We start from the raw sequence: 22847 nt of genomic DNA on the forward strand, positions 1-22847 counted from the left end.
AACAGCAGAGCGTGACAGAGCAGAGCGGAGCAGAGCAGATTGAACGCCGGAAATTGAAAATTGAAACAGTGTTATTGCACTCGTCGACCACGACCAAAAAGCACTTGAAAATGGAATGGAAATGAGATGGGAAAGATACGTCGATACACAGGAATTGGAAAGGGAAGGGTGGAAAAAAAAAGCGTTCCTCCGATCACAAAGATCACATAAGTAGAGCAGAGTAGATAAAGCGGGAAGAAAAAGAAATTAATACACAAGGCCACCGATCTCAGCGGATGGATTGAAAAAAGGGAGATGAAGAGGGATTCAAAAAGAAAACGAGCAGAATCTAGAATGAACCGCAGCGAGAAAGGTCGTGAAGTGAGGTAAAAGAAAATTAGACGGAAAAGAGAAAAAAGGTACACAGATTCCGATGGAAAGCGCACTGTAGTCAGTCTATGATGTTGGTGAGATTTGCTGTGAGTTCTGTTCTCTTCTTTATATGTCGATCGAACTGCGAGTCCCGTCCTCAGGAAACCGTAACTGTGACCGCCAAAAAAAACTTGAACGCCAAAGGTGCGCGTAAGAGGACGGGATTCAGCCAGGAATGATGCCGGGTTGAGCCATTGCGTAAGATTCCAAGCGAAAATCTTGTTTTTTTTTTGTTCCGATGCTCCGAGTGCTGTGCCTAAAACTCCAATGACCTCTTTTTTTGATATGAACATGTCCCAGAATGTTGGACGCCGCTTGGTCCGTGTCGTCATGATGTGATAGAAAAGGGTAAGGAAAAAGAGAAGAAGCAGAAGGTGAGAGAAGGCGGACTAAGCGTCAGAGGAGCTGTTGCGCTTGTTGCCTTCCTCCTCTTCCATGGAGAAGAGGAAGTCGCTCTGTTCTTCCTCTTCACTGATCTTGCTGGTTGTCATTGTTTGGGAGGAAATGGTCCGGTCAAGACGAGGGGGAGCTACTGAAGAGTGCCGGGCGGAGCCTGGGTGGAGAGACATTCCGCTCAGCTGCTCCGAAATCATAGACATGGATGATTGTCGACCGGGGCTGGAAACAAATGGCGACCCATCATGCGATGCACGGCTGCCAATGGGACCCAGACTAGGGCTGGTCGGGTTCAACGAAGATTCACGGAGCGGGGAGCCAATGTGAGGGAAGGAAGACCCAACGGAACCATCCTCCTTGCTCTGTCGCTGCTTGGCAAACAGCGCGCCGAATCGAGATGGACTGGATGCCAGAGGTGAGCCGGTTTTGGAGAAGCTAGAGCTTGTCATGCCGAAACCACCGATATCGCGGTGGGAACCAATGTCATTGTCGGTCCGGGAAAGCCGGCGCAACTTTTCTTGCGGCGTCAGGACATCGTCACGCAAGGTAGGAGGCAAATAATCTTCCTCCATGGGGAAGTTCTCATCCCAATCGTCCAGGGCCGCAGGTCGAGGAACGCTGGACGAAACCATGCGCGGTCGAACGGGGCGCGCCGAGTGTAAGGCCCGGTGACCAAGTGAGTCTTCCTGTGCTGGAGGGGAGGAGCCAATATTATAAGAGGGTCGTCTTAAGCTGGAGCCATATCCAACATCACGGATGTTTCGGAATGGGTCCGAAGGGCCCGTTCTCTGTGCCGGCGGAGATTCAAGGCCAAACTTCGAAGGCATGGAAGCAGCCACTGGACCGTATCGAGCAGCATGGGAGATACCTTGGCTGTCGAACGAGGCTGGGAGAGGGGCATCGAGGGCCGTGAGATGGCGAGCGCTGGGCGACATGGGAAATCGCGACTCGTCGATTGGAGATCCGTAGTTAGAGCCGGCATCGGAGGCCAGCCCCGCGTCAATGGTGGGGATAGAGTCGAAGTTGGGCGCTGGCTGGCCGGTGAGCTCTTCCTGCGTGGGAAGTTGTGCGGTGTATCGGGGCTCTTGGCCGTTCATGCGCTGCTGCGACAGGACCGAGTTCGTCAGGGCCGAGTCTTGGTTGACATAGGCCTGCGGGTTGACTCGGCCACCCAGATTCAGATGACTACCACCACCGATTCCCATACCGCCGCCGCCGCCACCACCACCACCAGCATTGGGTCGGTTTACCCGTCGTCCATCGGGGAGGATGTGAGCGAGAGCGCATTTTGCGCCGAACTTGCAGTTGCCCTAGTGCGGGGAGAAACGAACCCGGTCAGTACTCGGGCAGATTGAAATGATTGAAACATATCGAGTCCTCCAAGAAGGTCCCAGAGGTCCCCCAAGGTTCGAATACTCACCTTGGAAAAGTATTTGCAGGGAGCATAATCAATGGCAGTATCGGTCGAGTGCAGAAACGGACAAGCGGGGCCGGCCTGACAGGCACCCTGGCGGAAGAATTTGCAGGGAACGTGCTTGGTGTCTGCGGAGAAGAAGGAAGCATAAGAGTTAGCCGGGTGGAAAAGGTACGAAATAGGAAGTAGAATCGAGGTCGTGTGTCGTGAGGGGAACCTACTCTTGTTACTCGGGTTGGGCGGACTGCGAGCCATGTCAAGACTCGACGGGGTTCGTGAGTGGCCATTCTGGAGGCCAGAGGGCACCGCAAGGGGTGCGCGGCCTCTCATTTCGGAAGGATTGGAACGAGAAGAAGGAGGGCGAGAGGCCGTAAGCATCGCCGAGTCGATGGGGAAGGTGGAGGTTGGAGGGGTTGGAGGGGATTTGAGGGGAAGAATCCAGCGGGGGCGGTGTCTGGTGAGATCAGCGGTGGAGTGGGAGACCTACGGAGTAGACGAGGAGTGTATGGGAAGAGTAGTAGTAGTAGGAAGAGATCAGATCCAGACAGATGACCGATCTTGTCCAGGGTTCTAGTCTTAGTCCTAGTCCTAGTTTTAGTTCTGGTTCAAGTTCTGGTCTTCCGAGCAAGCCATCTGCACTGTTCATCTGATGATGTGCGGTCTCGGTTCGCCCCGGTTGCCTCCATACCAGCGGGCCAAGGCACATAACTACATTGCCTACTCCGTAGTAGGAAGTCTAATGTGGCGACACTGGCGAGCTATTACGATACCTGTCTATAGTTTCAATTGGTAAACACCCAAAGAGCATTCGATCTCGCGATCTCGCAACCAGTTAATCGTGCCATTCCCGCACTATATAATAAGGCTAACGCTAGGCGATCATTCGAGTTGAACCTCATAACCACTACCTCTTTACTGGTGATTGAATACTAGTAATTTGAAAATACTAGCAAATACGTGCACCAACTTGAACCGATTCAAAATGCGCAGAAAAGGAAACGTACAGATATATCTTGGATAAGTCCCACTGTATCCATGTCTCCAGCAAAGTGTACCAAATACTTATTTTCAACATACCAACCCATCCAAAACTGGGCCAACATAATATATTAGTAGTAGTAGTAGAAAAGAGTCTTGATATTAATATTCAAATCATCACCTCATAATCCATATTTTACGTAACCTTCCTCGCAGCCCCCGATCTTCGGCTCCCAGTCCCAGTCCCATCAAATCCCGATAACCTAGGGTAAAGTCCATTTCCCGCACAGTCGCTCACGCAATAGGACCGTGCTAAAAAGAACAGTTAACTAGCAAAGGCCCCAGCGGAGACAAAAAGGCCATGCCTAGCCCTCCCGAGCCGCAGGGCAAATCACGCCGTTCGAAATGAGTGGAGCCAAAACTAGCCCGCAACTGTATGTAGCTTCCATACCCGACAATCTCTCATTGGAGCGCGCCTTCAAGCCCCAAAGACTCCTGCACACGTTCAAGTCAGTGGCAATGTCAATAAAAATACGCTGGGGTGGGGATGGTTATGTTATCCCTGCTGGTAAGGTACAAACATACCCAGAGTTCCGCCAAACTCGTATTCTCAGGCAAAACCTCACTGCACCGATCCCACATATCCCCACAAATCCGTTGCCGGAGAGTAGCCTGTCGATGCCAGGTCTTCCACTCGTGCTCAAGATGCGCCCTTTCCTCCGGTGATAATGATATATCGACAGCCCCAGCCCCAGATGTGGCAGTGGCAGTGGCAGTGTCCTCGCCATTCAATTTGTCAAGACAAGCTTGTAATTCCACCCGTTCACCCTCGAGACGCAGTATATCATCGCGTAATTCCGAAATCCTCGGTTTAGACAGCAGTGCCGAGAGACAAGCCCGCACTTTCTTTTCCTCCGCTTTCAGTGCGGAGAGCTGGGATGAGAGGTCTTCGGTCTCGGATTTTATCAGAGTGATGGTTTCGGGGCTGGTGGAGTCTGATTTCTGCGGCGTGTGGTAGACGATTTGTTTTCCTGCTCGAGTGAGTTAGGATTTGCTGTGGCGAGGGAGTCCTATGCAATGACATGATATGATATGCTATGACATGACAGACCGGCTGTTCGGGCTGTGAGATCGCCCTTGTCTGCTAGTTTTGCCAGGATTTTGATGGCTTGGGCTGTGTTGGGTTAGGTAAGTTGATTTTGCTTTTGTTTGCGGGTCCAAGGTACGGTACCTTTTGATACTTTGGCGTGTAGATTCGTTGAGATATCGGTTGCCTGGATTGGATTACATGGTGAGGACTTTGTTTACCGCGTCCGAGGATCTGCTCTGCTCTGCCTCATTTCTTCTGATGGACATACCGAGTAAGGACGGCTAATCCCACACCAAGTCAGCATGGTCACTTGTATTGTAGAATTCAAAGAACGTACTTTTGTTCGACTACAGTCAGTCAGTCAGGTTTGGCTTCAGTGTATGCATAACAGCAGTCAGTAAACTCGACTCGTCCGACTCACGTAGATAGGCGAGGACCATTGCGGTATCTTCCCAATGTTAGCACCTGCAGAGAAGGAAGCCGGAGTCAATATCAGGACAAACCGTCTCCGCCTCCCGGTGCGCTCGCATCAGCTTTGGCTTTACGAGGAGCCATGTTGTCATGAAGTATATGGACAAGGCTGGATGGAGTGGAGGTCCAAACACGATAAGGTAAGGACCAAGTGAGGCAGCCTGACCCAACCCTACACCTTACAGGGAACCCGGCTCACGTAAGGTCAGCCAAAGCAAAGCAAAGCAAAGCAAAGCAAAGCTACACACAGCCAACTACGGGACAAACACGATGGAATTTATAGAGCATGGTAATTCATAACGATTTACGCCTCGCGTCTAGAAAATCAAATCAATACAGCCTATCAACCAACCATATGTCCAAAGGCTCGCAGGCCTCGAAAATTCTGAGCGTAAATGCAAGGTATGTGAGGAAACGGCGAAGACGCGATACACAGACGCCTCCCGGACGGCGATTGACCTGACCTGAACCGATCTTTTTTTTTTGGGAAAAATACCCCGGGATTAAGTCATATAAAAAAATGAGAATGCAAGATGTAAAACGCCCACCAATCCTATCCAATCCAGAACTAGATCTCGCCCGGGGTATCACATCATAATCTAGAGGAAGTAGGTCAGAAATTGCTTTGCAAAAGGACTGGGGGGAAGGGAAGATAAAGGCTCGAGGGACGTACGCAATCACTGTCTTTGTTGGCGCTGGGGACGCCCATTTCCTCAAAGGTCTTGGGGCCCTTACTGGGCGCGGGGGCAGATGGCTTTGGCGGCTGAGCGGCGGGGGGCCGTTGGGTCGGCGGTGCTGACTGCGGCTGCGGCTGGGGTGTAGAAGATGCCGATCCTCTAGATGGCAGGCGGGACTCCTGGCGTGGGGGGGGAATGTGCCCGAGGAAGGCGAGCCAGTCGAGCGAGGGGACGCTGGGCCGGGGCCTCGTGGAGATGGAAGAGGGCCGCCGTGAGCGGAGACGGGAGTTCGCACTGGTTTGCGATCTGGCGGAACTCCTTCGAGTCGGGTAGGACGACGTCGGTCACCACCCGGTGGCGGAACAGGCGCAGAGTACCCAATGTCTACCCGGGGTGTTCCAGTAGGGCTGATCATGCTGCCTGGGGGACTCATCGGCCCTGCAGGCGCGCTGAGTGGCGTACCAGGGCCGGGGCGGCGATAATCCATCGGTGGACCTTGTCCATAAGATGGAGTCCGGGAGCCAGGGCCAGGCGGGCCACCGTAACCTGGACCTGGAGGACCATTGCGCAAGTTTGGGTTGACGCCAAATGCCGAACTGGGTCGTGGGTCGGGCATTTGGTAATTGGGCTGGCCCGGGGGACGAGGGCGTGACATTGGGCGATCCGGGTATGGCGCAGCAGAGGAGGGAGGATCGGACAGGGTCATGCGGGAGGGATCTGGCATCTCGATGTTTTCGGGGGTAGCTTCCAAAGATCCTCCGCGTTGGTGAGCAACATAACGTGTTGATTTGATTCGAGAAATCGCAACCTTCTCATGGTCTTTCCGCGAGAGAGTCTTGGAGCGCGAAATGCTGTCGATTCGACCAGAGGCATCCTTGTTTCCGCTGGCGGCAGCCTTGGCATACCAGCTTCGGGCCTCTTTAATATCACTCGGCACGAAGATACCGACCTCGTAAAAGTATCCCAGGGCGAATTCGGCCGTAGGAAGACCACTCTGGGCCGCACGCTGGGCATATGTAAAGGCCAACTCATCGTTCTTTTCAAAGACACCTTCATGTCCGCACAGGAACCACTTGCTGATGGCCATCTCTGCCTCAGGCTCCCCTTGGCGTGCTGCAAGGGCATTGTAATGCAACGATAGTGCGGGGTTGAAATCGCAACCAAGCTGGCATAGCTCATATGCGGCACCCATCTTCACTTGCGCCTTGGCGAATCCATTGAAGGCGGCCTTTTCGATATTGACGCGCGCAGTGTTGAGGTCGGCAGGCAAGAAGGCCTCCGGAACACTGACTTGAGGAAGCTCACGAGCACAAAGCATACCATATACGTAGGCACCCTGCGGCGCATTCTGGTCACAGGATTGAGCAGCTAAACGAATGCACTCAAGTCCTCGCTGGAAATCCTGGCGCTGGCCATGCTGGCCAAGAAGAATCATCATTCCGAGGCGCTAGATATCTGATTAGTATTTCCATATTTATCGCAACGAGGACACAATGGAGACATACATAGTATGAAGCAGAATCGGACATTGCAACACCCCGCTCGTAGTGTCGAATCGCCTTCTCCGGCTCTCCGGAACTTTCAAACTGCATTCCAATGCGATACTCTGCACGAGCATAGCCCTTCTCTGCAGCTCTGGAATAGCATCGGAAGGCCTCCTTCCGATCAACCCGGAAGCCGAACTTGCCAAATTCCAACCACATTCCTTTGATAAACTCGGCGTGGGGGTGATGTTGCTCGGCCAGGAAGCTGACGATGTTCATCGCATCAGTCTTGAGCTGTCGTTCCACCTGAGGTGTATGGGGACGCGGCGGCTGCGTGAGGGACAGGCGGTCCTCATTTTGCGCGGCGACTTCAACAAAGGCCAAGGTATCCTGGGCCCAAGTGAGCTGGACTTCGGGATCGGTGGTGGAGAGAATGGCGGCACGATGGCGCTCTAGGTTTGCTTCCCGCTGCTCGTCGGTCGGAGGGACATTGGGAGGGGGATTTCGCAAAACAGGAAAGGGAGAAAAGTTGGGGTGGTCCATGGTATCATAAGTGGCCGATTGCGCGTAGGCGCCATGGTCATAGGCCTGCGCCTGTTGCGGTTGTGCGCGGACGGAGGCAGCGGAGGAAGTTCGCTCGGGGAATTGGGAGCGATACTGCGAGGGGACGGGCGCAGGAGGTTGTTGGGCGCGGCGGGGGTCGCGAGCATGATGTTCGAGTTGCGCGATATTATCCTGCATGTTCTCGGGCACTTCAGGCATCACCCTGCTCGGACGGATCAGTACTCTCACCCGCGGCATTCTGAAGGAGTTTGGTGAAGGTGGAGAAATGAATCATGTCTCTTACCGTTGAGGCGAGGGGGGAGATGACCTCTGGCATGTAAAAGTCATCCTGGCCCCCTGGATACCAAGTCGCACCGGCGCCCGCTCGAGGCGGGGGACCACGACCCTGCGGTGGTCTGTTCATGGTATGGAATGGTATTGAATAAAATCAAATAAGATCACCGGGGCCTGGGAAAGGCTCTTGGTGGAAGAGCGTCCACTCAAAAGAAGAGGGGTAGAAATTAAGGTAAATAAGTGAAGTATGGGGGAGGGGGAGATTTGAAAGGAGGGGAGAGAAACAAAAGGAATTAACAGTTCGTCTGCCAAGAGCCTAGTAGTCCCCACGTTGGAAATTGTTTACCTATGTATGCCAGTGGAGTACCTAGGTAAGTAGTGTAGTCATGTAGTACCAATTAATAGTAATACTCTAGTCGAAATTATGATCACCTTGATTATTGACGACCTGTGTCAGCCCTGGAGACTTCCAGCTGAAACGGGAATACGGAGTATTTATATACAAATTCCGACGCGAGGCAATCCCGGATGCCGCACTTCTTACCTTATACTCCAGCCTCAGCACGGATTATTCCATGTGGTCCACGGGTTACCTGGAATACTCCATACTTACTAGTAGTACACTGTGTACAAAGAACTCGAAAACTCCCGCTCAGCCCCAATCTCCATTTCCCCTGAGGGTTACCGCACTGGAGCACCGCATGTCTCTCCTGGAGCCTTACCGGCTCCACCCAACGTTTTATTTTTATCTCCCTCGATTTTCCAACACTGCGCGCTGATCTCCACAGCCCTGCGCCATGAACACGAACATGACGGACATGAGCATGGACACGCAGGATTTCCATCATCCATTTACTCCGTACGAGATTCAGCTGCAATTTATGCAGGCCTTGTACGGATGTCTGGAAGATGGTAAAGTCGCCGTATTCGAATCTCCGACTGGTAAGTGCCTTTTGCCTTTCCCCCCCCCTGGTTGATTGCTCCGGGTCTGACAGCGGGTGCAGGTACCGTAAGTGGCCCCCACTAGCCACTAAGTGAATGGCTATCGTCATACCGATTCCAATTAGTGCCTGCTGCTGCTGCCGTTGAATATCTTGGAATGCTCAGACTAAGCCCCCATACTCCAGGGTAAATCGTTGAGTCTCATCTGTGGCTCTTTGACATGGCTTCGAGATCACAAGCGCCAGGCCTTTCAAGAAACATTGGACCAGGCCGCATGTATGTACTCAGACTCCATCCGATCCGAGATTAACTCCTACCCCCTATTGCGTCATGTCTCATATTGGTATGGGGTGTAGGTGACGATGATGAGCCGGAGTGGATGATCGAATTTGCCAAGCGTGACTCCCGACGAACCATTGCAGAGAAACGACAACAATTTGAATCAAGACTGGCAAAGATCAAACAAGACGAAGAGCGCCTAAAGCAGAAGCAGAAGCAGGCCCAAGACACCCAAGAACGCCCGCGTAAGAAACAGGTACGAGCCACATCGCTTTGTTATTAATTACCCCGGAATGCATATACCTGGAAGACAAGCCCGGACCAACCATTCAACAGCGACTAGAAGAGCCAGCAGCGAAGTCAGCTCCCGACGATGATGAACAATTCGTTCTGGACGACTACGACAGTGAGACCGACGAAAGGCAAAAGACAAGCCAATCTGCCGGAGTGGACGGCCTTTCCGCTAGTACTCTCGCTTTACTAGAGAAGTATAAGGGACAATTTACATCGCAAAAACCGGAACAAGATGATGAAGATGACTCGGTCAAGATCTTTTACTGCTCAAGGACCCATTCTCAGCTCAGTCAATTCGCAGGAGAGCTCCGCCGTGTCGCTTTCCCATCCAGTATCCCCAGCGACCCCGAAGCCGAAGGCAAAGACGATCTCTCGCTAGAAGAACGCGTCAAACATCTCTCCCTAGGATCCCGAAAGAACCTCTGCATTAACCCCAAGGTTCAAGCATTGGGGAACAGCACCGCAATCAACGAGCGATGCCTAGACCTCCAACAACCAGGCGTCGCCGCCGAAAAGAAATGTTCTTTCCTCCCATCAAAAGACGACGAAGCCCTAATGCTGGAGTTTCGCGATCACACCCTGGCAACAGTCAAAGACATCGAAGACATCGGCAAAGTCGGACAACAAGTCGGTATCTGTCCATACTACGCATCCCGCTCCGTCATCAAGCACAGCGAAGTCAGCACCTATACCTTCCCATGAATCCGACCCCAGTCTCTCACACAATACTACAGATCGTGACACTACCATACCCCCTTCTCCTCCAGCGCTCAGCCCGCGAAGCCCTCAACCTCTCAGTAAAAGGCCACGTGGTAATCATCGACGAAGCGCATAATTTAATGGACGCAATCGCCGGCATCCACTCCGTCTCCGTCTCACTCTCGCAACTCGAAACAGCCACAACCCAATTAACAACCTACGCGCGCAAATTCAAAACGCGCCTCAAGGGCAAAAATCGCAGCTATCTGGCCCAGGTTATTCGGCTTGTCGGCTCGATTGCGGGCTATCTGCGTGGTATTGCGCAGACTGCCTTAAAGGGGGGGTTCGTCGGAAGGCTCGGTGCGGTTTTCCGATCTTATGGCTGGGAAGGGCGTTGATCAGATTAATCCGTATAAGCTTTCGAGGTATCTTCAGGAAAGTAAGTTGGCGAGGAAGGTGGATGGGTATGTTGAATCTGAGTCTACTCAAGAAGGCCAAGGTCAGGGTCAGGGCCAAGGTAGTCGGACGAGAGATCGGACGACGGTGCCGGTTCTGTTTCATATTCAGAGTTTTCTTTTGCCTTTGATGAATCCGTCAGAGGAAGGGAGACTCTTTTATCAGAAGGGTCAGGATGGAGTATTGTTGAAATACATGCTTCTTGACCCGACCAATCACTTCCGGGAAATTGTTGAGGATGCTCGGGCGGTCATTTTGGCCGGTGGAACTATGTCTCCTGTTAGTTTGAAAGCGCGACTTGGTGGAGAATTTCGTGAGATACTAACCCGTTTTCCCAGATGACGGACTACATGAATCATTTGTTCTCATATGTACCACCCGAGCGATTGGATACCTTCAGTTACGGCCACGTTATTCCATCGAAAAATTTGGTTGCACAATCTCTAACAAAAGGGCTGCTGGGCTCGGAATTCGATTTTACCTACGAGGCTCGAGGGTCAGAGAAAATGGTAGGCGAACCTGAAATCATAAAGCCAGTTCCCGGTCACTCTACAAGTTCCATTATTGACAATAGTGACATAGATTACCGATCTAGGACGAACGATCGCCACTTTGTGTCAAGTCATTCCAGATGGCGTCGTCGCTTTCTTCCCCAGCTTCGATTACCTGAGCCAAGTGGTGAATGTCTGGAAGAAACCCATTCCAAACGGAAATGGCCAAACAACCTTCAGTCTGATCGAAAAGAAAAAGAAGGTCATGTACGAGTCCCGCGAAGCAGTCACTACCACCGACACACTGCTCCAAGAGTACACCGAAGCCATCGAATCCGGCTCAGGAGCACTACTCTTATCCGTGGTCGGAGGAAAACTCTCAGAAGGAATCAACTTCTCCGATAAACTGGGCCGAGGCGTCTTCATAATTGGACTACCGTTCCCCAACATCCGCAGCGCTGTCTGGCAGGCTAAAATCAAGTACATTGAAGAGAAAACCTACAAACAGCACTCGGGATCAGAGTCGGAGAAAAAAAGCTCGTGCCACTGCGGCTGGGAAGGACTTTTATGAAAATGCTTGCATGCGCGCTGTGAATCAGTGTATTGGGCGAGCTATTCGGCATGTTAATGATTATGCTGCGATCGTGATGATTGATCGCCGCTATGAAACCCCGCGCATTCAGGGTAAGTTGCCTGGGTGGATTCAAGGTAGTCTTGTTTCGGCGGCGACGGCTCGGCCAGCTCAGATGACTGTCCAGCGACTTTCTAAGTTCTTTGCGGAGAAGAATAACTCGCTTTAGAAAGCGAAGGGTGGGATTATACTTAAATACAATTCAAAATCAGGATCAAATTTCGGATACCAAAACAAGGTTACTTTTCGCTATAGTTCTCGCGCGCATGATTTAGTCAACACTGACCTCGGGAACTGAACTGCATATATACCTAGATACTGGATAATATCTGGCCCACGTACTTGAGGGCCGTCTGTTGGCACTAGAGCTCTTTATCCGGGCGCCGGATTGATACTAGTATTCTTCATTTTGCCTGGCTGGTAACGATACTAGTATATCAATACTATATAAAGAGACATAGCTTCCCCTCAATTCATCCCAAAAGGACATTGCCTCCCTCCTTTCTCAAGAATCAATCTCTCAAGCCCTAAACCAGCTGGTTGGCGATGGCAACAATAAGCCCATCAAAACGTTCATTAAGGTCCTCGCGCAAAACCCCAATAAACTCATCAGGCAAAGGCGAACCCTCCGCGATCCACCGGAAATGGGTCTTATTAGGCCCAAGCTCATCTAAGACTGTTGTTCCAAAGGCGATCATGTCGGGGTAATCGGGTCTTCGAACTTGGAAAGTCATCGAGTGCTTAGAGGCGTCACACTCCGTAAGCTCCTCAGAGAATGTATATTCCTGGCCCTGATTTTTGCCGGCAGGGTAGACGTAGTTAAAGGTGCGGACGCTGCCTATTCCAAATCCTTCGAGAGATACCGACTTGGCGCCTGGGTACCATGCCTTTTCGGCGCCGAAGCCCGCCACGAGGCCCCAGACTTCGCCAATGGGTGCGTCGATGTCGCGGGTGACGGTGGTGTAGTGGACCAGAGATGAGTTGGACATGTTGTTGAAGGTGGAGTGAGATAGTTCGACTGATGAAGACCTCAGAGTGATATCGGGATGATTGGGGAAGTAGTAGAGATGAGGTGCCAACCGTCGTGCTATCTACCCTTTTAAAGCTCGTGTTGGTTCTGAGTCTTCGATTACTGAAATCTTCAACTGTTTAACATTATTAAGCTTCTCTCTCGGCATTGATACCAAAAGTCCGTGATGAGGTTAATTCCACGGGTCGATCTCGTCATGGACTCTCCGGACATAAGCCATAGGAACGCTCTGCATTCCGTCCGTCCGTCCGTCCGTCAACAAGGACCCACTTCGTCGGAACCTTAGGAAGGTAAACACCAATGACATTACTCTTCATGGCCATTGGGCCATTCAGCCTATAGATCGTTAAAGATGTATTCATTGGTAGCGATGGTATAGTGCCAAAGGTAACCACCGCTTCTAATCTACCTAGGCTCGAACTAAGTAAGCGTCTACTCGGGTTAGCTACTTTCTCTATATTACCATGTGCTTGTATCCATATTAAGAATAACCATCTTCCTATTGTTGTGGGGGTCTTCACCTGAGCAAGCTTCAAATACGATTGCTAAAATCTACAACTTCAAGGTCATGTCTTATTAGAGCCATTACTCAATATGAAGCAAGAATATACTATATTCAATAACCAGACTTTAAGTTATTCTTGTGAGATTTTTGATCATTCCCTAAAACAGTTGGAGGACGAGACCGAATCAATACGATCTGTCGAGACTCAAGAAGGACGAGTCATCTTAACATGTGTTAACTACACGTCCGGATTGCCGCGGAAAAATTCCTCCAAGCTTGTCTGTTTGACATTTGGAAAGCGCGCAACATCCACCGGCTCATAATCCCAAGAACGAGCTGGGATATGATACTGATACACATATCGAATGAAGTTGTACCAACCGCTCTTCCCATATTTAGCTCTTCCCTCATTTAGCTTGTCCTCTGCGTCCTCCACTGAGCCTAAGCAATTAAGCTTAGCAGTGACACGGCCTTCTCTCACAGCATTGTATGTATTGGCAATGTCTTCGGGGGAGGCTTCGAAGCTCTGGACTCGAACAAAGCCTCCATCGGCAGCATTGGGGGCGGTGATAGCCTCGAGAACATAGTTTCCAATATCATCTGCGGTGGTGTACCGAGTGGGGAATGTCGAAGGCCCGTGGAAGTTGAATGTCTTGGTTTCCGAGTCCCAATCATACGGGCTACGCTTGAAGTAGTACTCTGCGATCGCACCGGTGAACATATAGATCGGCTTGATGGTCGAACTAACTGCCACATGGTGAGAAAAGCCCCGCATATCATCGTATAACTCGTGCGAACCCGGAGCAAGCGTCCAGTCATAGTTCCATGAGGTGGCATGGAAGATCTTTTAAAACAAATCATTTAGCCGTGTGCCTAGATAGAGGTTTGCTATTTTTACCTACCTTCACGCCCGCTCTCTCTGCTGCTCTGATTAGAAGCAGTTGCGATTCCATATACATTTCCGGAACTGCAGCAAAGGCACAGATAATGGCATCGACGCCTTTGGTAGCTCGGTCCATTGCAGCGACGTCATAGGGGCTCGACAACGTCTCGAAGCCTTCAAGTCGGCTTCGAACGTCTTCCGGGAGGTTATCGATGTTGCGGGCTAGGCCGCGGACTTTGAAGCCGCGGGCAAATGCGGACCTGGAACACGGCAGACCGACGAAGCCGGTGATACCAGCGATCAAGACAAGCATGTTGTATCAATTTTGAGAACTGTAGGGTGATTGACCGAGTGGTTTCTATTTGCTATGAGATAGAGCTTACCTCCTATCACTTATATATCGCTTTGATTAATAATGACGGCTCTGTCTCGGTTCGTGCTCGCACTCTGTCAAGACCGAGCGATTGTCCAACTCCAGGTGGGGGACTGGATTGCGGAAGGGGCCCCGAACTTTACTCCTGCTGAGTCCGGAACTATGACATTTCCGTCCGTCCGATTCTGTTGCCTTGGCTGACCATGCAGATAAACTTTTTCAGGTTATTATATATGAAAAATTATTATAAGATCCATTCTAATTAGTGATCGGATTCTCTGTCAAGCCATCCGATCTTATCCAGCCCAGCCATGGTTGAGAATCTATCAAGTCCCACAAGAGTTCTTCGTCCGGAGCAACCAGTCCGTCTTGAGTGACAATGCCTTGGTCTGGTAGACCAATACCACTTTCTTGGGGAATGTTTGAGCCGATGGGGCCAGGGTTATATTGAGTTGCCATGCTGGTTGGAATTGCAGGTTCGTTTCCTGATGTTGCAGCATGGGGAATGGGTAGAGAATGCGGAATATGAGGCTGATTATGGACCAGAGGCCCGACCATCTCCAGGAAAGCCGAGAAGAGCTTATGTATTTCAGCAATAGCGGGATAGATCTCGGTAAACCGCATCTCTTTGGTGACTGCTGCCATTAATGCATAGTCGTCCAGGTTCGCGGAGTATACAACATTGCAGAAAAGGACAAAGAATGCATTAAGTGGGTAGAACAGTAGTGTCCTGAAGAAAGTTAGAAATCAATCGTTCCATCATATTACAAGCCAAGACTGACCACGTGAGAAAATATGGGTACTCGTCGAGGAAGTTTGCATCTATGTAAAGCTTGTCCTGCATTTTTTCCAGGTGTATGAGTGCTTGTCGGGAAGCCCGTAGGCAATCTTCCCGCATTGATCGGTCTTGGACAACGCGTTGTTTTAAATGCAACACACTAGCTAGTAGTGCATAATAACCAAACTCTAGGGCAGCCCATTCATAAGTTGTTTCTCGGAAGAGTGGCAGATTTTGATGCTGGCAGAACGCGATATCAATATCTGTTGTTTTTCCCTGATTGAATGTATAGAGAGATCGCTCACCTTTTTGATCATTGAATTGATTTCATGCATGTCCTGGAGCAGCTGATTAATAAGTGTGACTTGATCGTTCTTACTGGTGTGGTTGAGTATATCGAGGACACCTTCCTGGATCTGCGCAAACTCAACCATGGTCTTAACACTGGCGCTGAGTGGAAGCTGACTATCCAAATAAACCAGGTCTGTCGGCTTGATCTTCAGTTTTGGAAGTGACGGTGGTCTGAGGAGGAGCACACTGAGCATTTTGTCGAGGTAGTAACACGTATACAACGACCCATACACGTCACGATTTTTCTCATCATTGAGCGTGATAGATTCAATCGAGTGATAACTGAGAGATACCAATGTTCGGGATGCGAAAGCTGCCAATGTCCAGCTTCGGGACATATCACCCTGATTCTGCATGAACAGTGCCTGGTAGGGAGGGAATCAGTATGAAAGTCGCTTTAGTCAGACTGGTGAACAACAGGCCCAACATACACCCGACAGAAATGCCTGTAAGAGAACCAAACTGGGCGGTGCAAGATAGTCTATCTCGGAAAGAGCTTTGTGTACTTCATTCTCATATTGCTTTTTGCTTTGTTCAAGATGCATTTGAAGTGGTGCACTCCGATCTTTCTTAGGTAGTCGGCAAAGCAGCGCGGAGGCTTTCATGTAGACGCAGACACGGTAGCAAGTAAGTTTGTGTTTGTCCTCTTTTCCTTCGATCAGGGACAAACACATTCTTTCCAAAGTTTGAAAAGAAACATGATCAGGCCAAAATGACTGCCTCATAGTATTCGGCGCTCCGTCTGAAGACATCAGTCAACAACATCAACCACTTTCACGTACCCACAGACTCACTCATGGTCATCATATATAACAACTCTGGCGGGAACCCCTTTGGCTCCAGATCCACACTGATTTCAGATGAGGCAAAAGCATCGGTCGCAAAGTATGTGTTTGACGTACTAGAGAGCCGATTAACAAAGTCAATCGCATCTTTCATCACGATAGATTTGCTGGTTCCGAGAAAGGGATTTGACTCCAGCTCGCATTGCAGGAATCGAGTACCCTCTGAGGCTTGCTGAGTTAAGCCATCTGTGGCATTGGGCTCCAACAGAATTGGCGATCGTCTTTCAAGGCATTCATTATTCTGCTGACCGGAATGAGAAACGCTACCGGTGTCGTTCGTGAGATTCTCCTGCTCTGGTAAATCATGTGGTACCGCATATCGAGTCGGTCCGTCCTGAGGCGGAAGACCGGCGACTGTCGACTCGAGCGCAGCAAGCCTTTCAGACAAGGAGACCACACTTCACAATGTGAGCTTAGTTCGACTATAATGGGTATTTGTACATCGTACCGGGCTCCTTTCGAGCGCCTACTTTTCCTAGGTCGATCTCTGCGACAATCTACCAGGGCCTCGACGCAATTGGCACAGGGGAACTGGCGATCACATTTGATCTGGGAAACTTCTGTGTCAACACATACAGGAGCGGACAGCCAAAAAAAAGCTCTTGCAAGACCTCCGGATTTTAGGCCGTTGCATAATTGTCATTGACGAACCTTTCTCGAATGACAAAAGTCGCACTAAATGCGTACATTAGTTCCCGTCCCCACATTGGCATAAGCGCGGAGCCTGCATAATGGGCACACGTACCGCTGAGCGCTCAGCTAGTATAGCATTAGGCGCCATAGTATTAAACGCTATGAGCCCGATTCTGAAGGTACCGCTGCTTCTTGTCGGATCGGAACACTGGACGGAGAGTGAAAAGGGCTGAGCGTGATGGTGACGCACTGCGGGAAGTCGGTGATTTCCGTCCGTCCGTCCGTCCGTCCAGTCCGAAAGACCAATCATACTTTCGGACTCGGGAGTCTTAAGATGCGCGTTACTAATTATCTAAATCTAAGAGTATGGTGCTACCAATCCAAATTCTCACGGCTTTACAATTGAACTATTGATAATTTGTCATGACGTGAAGGACCTAATATCTGGTTTGTAATATACATTTAGACTTACTCTCGTCACTCTGTACACAACTGTTATATAATTTGGATCATGTGCCCAGGTGGGAAATTCATCAATCTCCTCAGACTTCATCATTTCAAAGAACTTGAAACAATATCCCTCCAAACTTTACTTCCACGCACTCGCCATGACTTCGCTTGCTACGCTCAGCGCCTCTAATACTCAACTGACCGGCACGACTCTTCCCCGAGTTGCTGTCTTTGTTGGTGCGACTGCAGGTATTGGTCAAGCAACCTTGACGCAGTATGTCAAAAAGGGTTACCCTCTAAGGGCCTATGTTGTCGGCCGAAATGAAGAAAGCTTTAAGCCGGTGCTGAACGAGCTACGTGCATCCAATAAGGCCGCCGAGTTGATCTTCCTGGAAGGTCAGATCTCTCTCTTGGCCGAGACGAAGCGGCTCACGGATGAGATCCTTCGTCGTGAGAAACATATCGATATGCTGTTCCTTTCTGCTGGCTTTTTGCCTTTCACTGGGCGCCAAGGTATGTCGGATATCATAGTCGGATGCATACATCAGTAAAGTTTTAACCACCCCCGCTCTCTCTCAGAAACGTCGGAAGGGTTGGGAATTGCAATGGCCGTGGGATATTATAGTCGTCAGATCTTCGTTCGACGCCTACTCCCACTTCTGCGAGCAGCTTTCAAGCCTGGCGTCAATCAGTACTCCCCCAGGATCGTGAACGTTCTTGGCACGGGCGTTGAAACAGCCAACTTATACCTTGACGATCTGGAACTAAAGCAACCCGACCATTTCAGCGTCCAGAGTTATGCCAACCACAGCGCCACGATGACCTCTGTGAGCCTCAAACGACTGGCAGAGCAGCCGGAGAACAGTAAAATTATCTTCATTCACCATCATCCAGGTTTGGTCTCGACTGAGATTTTTAAAAAAAGCTGGGGTGATCAATGGACTGAAGATAAAGCGACAGGAGGTCCCAAGGTCACCTCGGATATCACTCAATCCACTCCCGAGGAGGCTGGAGTACGGTCTTTGTATGTGATGACGAGCTCTCAGTATGGTGGGAAAGGTGTACCCTTAGCAGAAGGGCAAGAGCAAGGGCTCACCGTCAACGGAGCGACGAACGGATCCCTCTTCTGTGTTGGAAACAAGATGGAAACTTTGCAGCTCGGTGAACTTCTGGGAGATCTGGAGCGGAATGGTGCTTCTGATACTATTTGGAACAAGACCGACGAGCTGATTGGGGATTATCTGTGAGGACCTTAGCATATTAGGTATAGATAGATTCATGTGTCATGCGGCGTAGGACAAAATTTAGTCCAACTAGCAAGAGACAAGGCAACAATGGAAGGATATGTACATACATACTCTCGTCATAGCTAAGTTAACGAATGATTGGCTTTAGGAGGCTGACTAAAGTACATTGATTCGGTAACTAATTGGCCTTCAGGTTAGTGACTAAGCGTTGTATCCAATCGTAATTCAGATGATGCCGTGGGGTAGGGCAAAGACCAGCTCAGTCAGGCTATCATTAGTTATTCCGCAGGAGTTAGGATTGGGAGTGGTGTTGACAGTATTATAGTAGGCAATATTACCAAGGAACGGAGAGATATTGGAGCAAGCGCCACTGTAACCAGAGCTTGTGGTCGAGCTGGAGCAAGTGCATAAGGTTGGAGTAGGAGCAGATAAGATTGAACTAAGCCCTGCTTGCAGCCCTGACAAGACGTGACGTAATGTACCGTGAGGCTGGCCGGCAGAATTATTGTACCATTCACCGCTCTCCGGGCGGTAACCTCAACACATCACGTGGTAAATGCAGCCCCAGTAAGGGTTTGACCCTATCACGGGACAAGCGATAGCGCACACGATTTTCCCTCGGATGTGCGAGTATCCACGACCCCTTCAACGCCCATCTTCAATCCGGTCTTGTCGAACACACCACCAACGACAAGATGCCTACCCGTTTTTCGAACACGCGGAAGCAGTGAGTCGCCTCCCTCCTCCTCCTCGCCATTCCGCGAAATCAGCAAAGTCTGCAAGCCCGGCGCACCAATTCGATGAATTTCGAGACATCGCCGCCGGCACCGTTCTTGCAAACCGCTACGCAGCCCAGGATACTAACAGCTTTTCTCGCACAGCCGCGGCCACGTGTCCGCCGGTTACGGTCGTGTCGGCAAGCACCGCAAGAGCCCTGGTGGTCGTGGTATGGCCGGTGGTCAACACCACCACCGTACCAACATCGACAAGTTCCACCCCGGTTACTTCGGTAAGGTCGGTATGCGCTACTTCCACAAGACCAAGCAGCAGTTCTGGAAGCCCACCATCAACCTGGACAAGGTACGTTACCTCTTTCGAATTCAAGTCGATCTCCGCCCAAAATGAGAAGCAAGCGAAAAAGCTGGATGTGTGATTGTGTCTGTGTGGGGATCGAAAAGGAAAAGGAAAAGAAAAGAATGGCCACGGCTACGGAACACAGCCACGAAAACACAACCACGCTCCCGCAAGCCAATTGAAGGGCAAAATCGAGATATCCAAAAAAAACCATGATTAGCTGACTGGATTTTCCCCCATAGCTCTGGTCTCTCGTCCCCGCTGAGAAGCGTGACGCCTACATGAACGGCTCCAAGACCGACACCGCCCCCGTCATCGACCTCCTGCCCCTCGGTTACTCCAAGGTCCTCGGCAAGGGCCGTCTCCCCCAGATCCCCATCGTCGTCCGCGCCCGCTACTTCAGCCGTGACGCCGAGCAGAAGATCAAGGAGGCTGGTGGTGTTGTTGAGCTGGTCGCATAAGCGTTGATTCGAAAGTTTTCTTTGTTGGAGAGAAGGCGTGAATCGGGGCAACGGTCTTGTGGATGGATCCCAATTTGATCAGTCTCTCCTATCCTATCCATATTAGGGCGGAGGAGTGGAATCTCGGAAAAAAGGAGACCGCCAGGAGTCAGGAGGAATGGTGGGCTCTGGCTCGAAAAAGAAAAAGGGTTTTTGTGTATGCAATATGAAGCATAGCATGGCCTCCGAATGCCCTTACGATTTCACAATTGTGTTAAACAAATACCATAAGGAGGAATTTTTCAAATGTCTTGTACCGTTTGATTTAAGCTTCGCCCAGTCACTAATAGGCTCATACTGAGATTGAGGTTTTGAATCCACTCTCTGTGTGGGTTGAGTCAAGCCCGGTTAATCTGATGTGGAATTACAGGACGACTAGTCGCAATGCTAGCCTCCCTGCAGTCCTTGTTCCGATTCACATTCAACTATGTGGTGTCTACGTAGGCAGTTGTAGTTTGAAAGAATAACTGGGACTCGGATCTATTGGAAGCTAGTACCTATTCACGGCTACCAGTGTAGATGCAATTGATCAGCCTAAGACCCAAATTTCTAACAAAATATATGCACATATATAGTCTAATCATCCGACATCTAGATCTTCGACTCCCGCACAGAACCCCTCCGCCCTGTCCCCTCATCGCTAGAAGCGAGCGTCTCACTAATGAATCGAATAGCCTCGTCAGCCATATTGGCAGTCACCTCATGACCCGCCGACTGGTCAATAATATCCTCGAAAGTCACGCCGCCGTCGCCAAACCACCCATTACTCGCAATGGCCTTTTTAAACCATGCCAGAAACACTTCTCCACGGTGATAGGGCACAAGCTTATCGACCCCGCCAGATATATTCAGAATACGCTTGCCCGTCAGGCACCGGGTCAACAATGGTCTCAGTGCCTGCTGTTCTTTATCCGTTGGCTCGGGCAACGGTCCTTCGCGCGGAAGGCCAGAAGAAACAGGGTCCATGGGTCCGAGCATCAAGCTGGCCGGATCGTATCGCTTGACGAGATCGACGAAGGAAGTTGGGAATGCTTCTGAGCCGAGGATCTCTGATCCTGGCGGGCTGGACTTTGTCCAGGAAGGTAACTTGGATAGTCGGGCTCGGTCTATCATCAGATTTAGATAGTCGGGACATCCGATTATGATCACTCCGGATGTCATGCGGGGATCGTGTAAGAGACAGCTCCATGCAGCGTGACCTCCTAGCGAGACGCCCAAAACTAGGTTTTCCGAAATGTGATGTTCATCCTGTGGAAAAACGTATGATTCAAGATAGTCCATCAGTAAAGATGTATCCCGAGCCGTTCCCTCTGCAAACCTCGTAAGTTAGTCTAACCAATCTATCACTAATAGTAGTACTTCTTGAAGTACTCGATCAAAGGTAGGTACTAGGGTACTCACGGAAAACGGAGAACATATCCTGCGCATGGCGTGGATTCCCTTGCCTCCACGCCTCATTAGCCAACGGATCAACAAGTCTCGACCCATGATTTCTCTGGTCAAACGAAACAGCAATCAATCCCTTAGTCGACGATTGAGCCTTGCTATTCCAGTCGCCAATAGCGGACGCCGCGATACCGGACATGCGCTCTTGCGTCGCTAATCGAGGATGGAGTAACCAGAGGCAGGCGACATTCTTGGTCTCAGACTGAAGCTCTTCGAGTCCGAATACGGTTACTGAGATTCCGGCAATTGCGTAGATTTTACGTGAGACTGGTGCAGGTGCAGGACGACCTGAGTCGTCGAGGGTCTTCATGGGGTCGGTCATTGTGCTTTGTTGCTTGTTGCGTGTATGATCAATTGATTCAGCAATTAGTCGATCAATGCGAGAATTTGAATTCGACGGAATTGGGACCAGGGGAATTGAGAATGGAAGTCTATGAAGTAAAGTAAAGAAATATGGCGGGGAGCAAAGTGTATTAGCGAGGCGACTCGGGTATATCGCGCCAGAGCCGAGGGTTCCTGGGAAGTACCTTTGTACAGTAGTGAACCATTGGTAGATTGAACGACTCCACCTTTGTTAACGCCGCAAGACTAATTCCGATTGAAGAAAATCTTCTCGATCTACTCCTATACTTCTATACTCCTATTACAACTATTTCTTCTCATTGCCAATATTACTCCGTACTCCGTACTCCATCTGCTCTATAATCTATTGAATACTTGGTTGCCACGTGACCCTACCCCAGGCTGAAACGAAATGCCTCAAACGGCAAAACAAAAACCGATGAACATTTTGATCATACCAGATTATTCATCCAGAAGATCACACTTCTCGTACTGTACTGGAGGTGCTTTTTTTAAAAAAAATATATATATATACTTAGCACCAGTACTTGCACTTCCCCCTTTTCCACTGTTGACCGCCCACTTGACTGTCTTGGCGGGCCTTTCTCCAGTCGGAGACATTCTAACGGGGCGGAACTCCACCGGAGGTGCCAACTAATTCGACCACCAACGCTCCTTTAATGTCAACAGTCGCGTGTGCTGTCCCCCTCCCCCATTGAACACATTGCATCTGTGGACGTCGACCTTAGAATGCCCACAAGATCCGATCACCCCCGTTAGGATCTCTATTGATCCGGAATGTATGCGAATCCCACTTTGGAACGTGGCCGTCAGGAGCTA

General features: G+C 50.3%; 9 protein-coding genes across 9 annotated transcripts; 3 read left to right on the plus strand and 6 right to left on the minus strand.

The window, feature by feature from the left end:
- Nucleotides 1-800: 800 nt before the first annotated feature.
- Nucleotides 801-2599, minus strand: N7533_000519 (putative spindle poison sensitivity protein Scp3; the record flags this gene model as incomplete). Its single annotated transcript, XM_057097169.1, has 2 exons — nucleotides 801-2117; nucleotides 2228-2599. 2 exons carry the CDS (start codon nucleotides 2597-2599, stop codon nucleotides 801-803), a joined length of 1689 nt encoding a protein of 562 aa, XP_056965662.1.
- Nucleotides 2600-3661: 1062 nt separating this feature from the next.
- N7533_000520 (uncharacterized protein) lies at nucleotides 3662-7888 on the minus strand (the record flags this gene model as incomplete). The annotated part of the gene is made up of 11 exons (XM_057097170.1): nucleotides 3662-3694; nucleotides 3785-4230; nucleotides 4311-4373; nucleotides 4431-4473; nucleotides 4558-4570; nucleotides 4627-4636; nucleotides 4711-4737; nucleotides 4793-4869; nucleotides 5434-6884; nucleotides 6943-7673; nucleotides 7714-7888. 11 exons carry the CDS (start codon nucleotides 7886-7888, stop codon nucleotides 3662-3664), a joined length of 3069 nt encoding a protein of 1022 aa, XP_056965663.1.
- Nucleotides 7889-8555: 667 nt separating this feature from the next.
- On the plus strand, nucleotides 8556-11719 carry chl1 (DNA helicase; the record flags this gene model as incomplete). The annotated part of the gene is made up of 10 exons (XM_057097171.1): nucleotides 8556-8700; nucleotides 8754-8767; nucleotides 8886-8976; nucleotides 9057-9235; nucleotides 9316-9951; nucleotides 10008-10315; nucleotides 10398-10707; nucleotides 10767-10937; nucleotides 11011-11399; nucleotides 11428-11719. 10 exons carry the CDS (start codon nucleotides 8556-8558, stop codon nucleotides 11717-11719), a joined length of 2535 nt encoding a protein of 844 aa, XP_056965664.1.
- Nucleotides 11720-12077: 358 nt separating this feature from the next.
- N7533_000522 (SRPBCC family protein) lies at nucleotides 12078-12539 on the minus strand (the record flags this gene model as incomplete). The annotated part of the gene is made up of 1 exon (XM_057097172.1): nucleotides 12078-12539. One exon carries the CDS (start codon nucleotides 12537-12539, stop codon nucleotides 12078-12080), a length of 462 nt encoding a protein of 153 aa, XP_056965665.1.
- A 784-nt stretch (nucleotides 12540-13323) lies between these two features.
- On the minus strand, nucleotides 13324-14281 carry N7533_000523 (uncharacterized protein; the record flags this gene model as incomplete). The annotated part of the gene is made up of 2 exons (XM_057097173.1): nucleotides 13324-13929; nucleotides 13988-14281. The coding sequence occupies 2 exons, from the start codon at nucleotides 14279-14281 to the stop codon at nucleotides 13324-13326; spliced, it is 900 nt and encodes a 299-aa protein (XP_056965666.1).
- Nucleotides 14282-14599: 318 nt separating this feature from the next.
- On the minus strand, nucleotides 14600-17258 carry N7533_000524 (fungal specific transcription factor domain-containing protein; the record flags this gene model as incomplete). The annotated part of the gene is made up of 8 exons (XM_057097174.1): nucleotides 14600-15071; nucleotides 15124-15179; nucleotides 15425-15835; nucleotides 15902-16212; nucleotides 16265-16713; nucleotides 16967-16990; nucleotides 17061-17074; nucleotides 17199-17258. The coding sequence occupies 8 exons, from the start codon at nucleotides 17256-17258 to the stop codon at nucleotides 14600-14602; spliced, it is 1797 nt and encodes a 598-aa protein (XP_056965667.1).
- Nucleotides 17259-17556: 298 nt separating this feature from the next.
- Nucleotides 17557-18645, plus strand: N7533_000525 (uncharacterized protein; the record flags this gene model as incomplete). The annotated part of the gene is made up of 2 exons (XM_057097175.1): nucleotides 17557-17911; nucleotides 17978-18645. 2 exons carry the CDS (start codon nucleotides 17557-17559, stop codon nucleotides 18643-18645), a joined length of 1023 nt encoding a protein of 340 aa, XP_056965668.1.
- A 695-nt stretch (nucleotides 18646-19340) lies between these two features.
- Nucleotides 19341-20180, plus strand: N7533_000526 (60S ribosomal protein uL15; the record flags this gene model as incomplete). Its single annotated transcript, XM_057097176.1, has 3 exons — nucleotides 19341-19372; nucleotides 19527-19725; nucleotides 19962-20180. 3 exons carry the CDS (start codon nucleotides 19341-19343, stop codon nucleotides 20178-20180), a joined length of 450 nt encoding a protein of 149 aa, XP_056965669.1.
- A 630-nt stretch (nucleotides 20181-20810) lies between these two features.
- On the minus strand, nucleotides 20811-21987 carry N7533_000527 (uncharacterized protein; the record flags this gene model as incomplete). Its single annotated transcript, XM_057097177.1, has 2 exons — nucleotides 20811-21529; nucleotides 21621-21987. 2 exons carry the CDS (start codon nucleotides 21985-21987, stop codon nucleotides 20811-20813), a joined length of 1086 nt encoding a protein of 361 aa, XP_056965670.1.
- Between the last annotated feature and the right edge of the window lie 860 nt (nucleotides 21988-22847).

This window comes from Penicillium manginii (assembly GCF_028828005.1).
Source record: "Penicillium manginii strain IBT 31320 chromosome Unknown utg000001l:1.0-3466041.0:1.0-3467806.0, whole genome shotgun sequence".
NCBI lineage: Eukaryota > Fungi > Ascomycota > Eurotiomycetes > Eurotiales > Aspergillaceae > Penicillium > Penicillium manginii.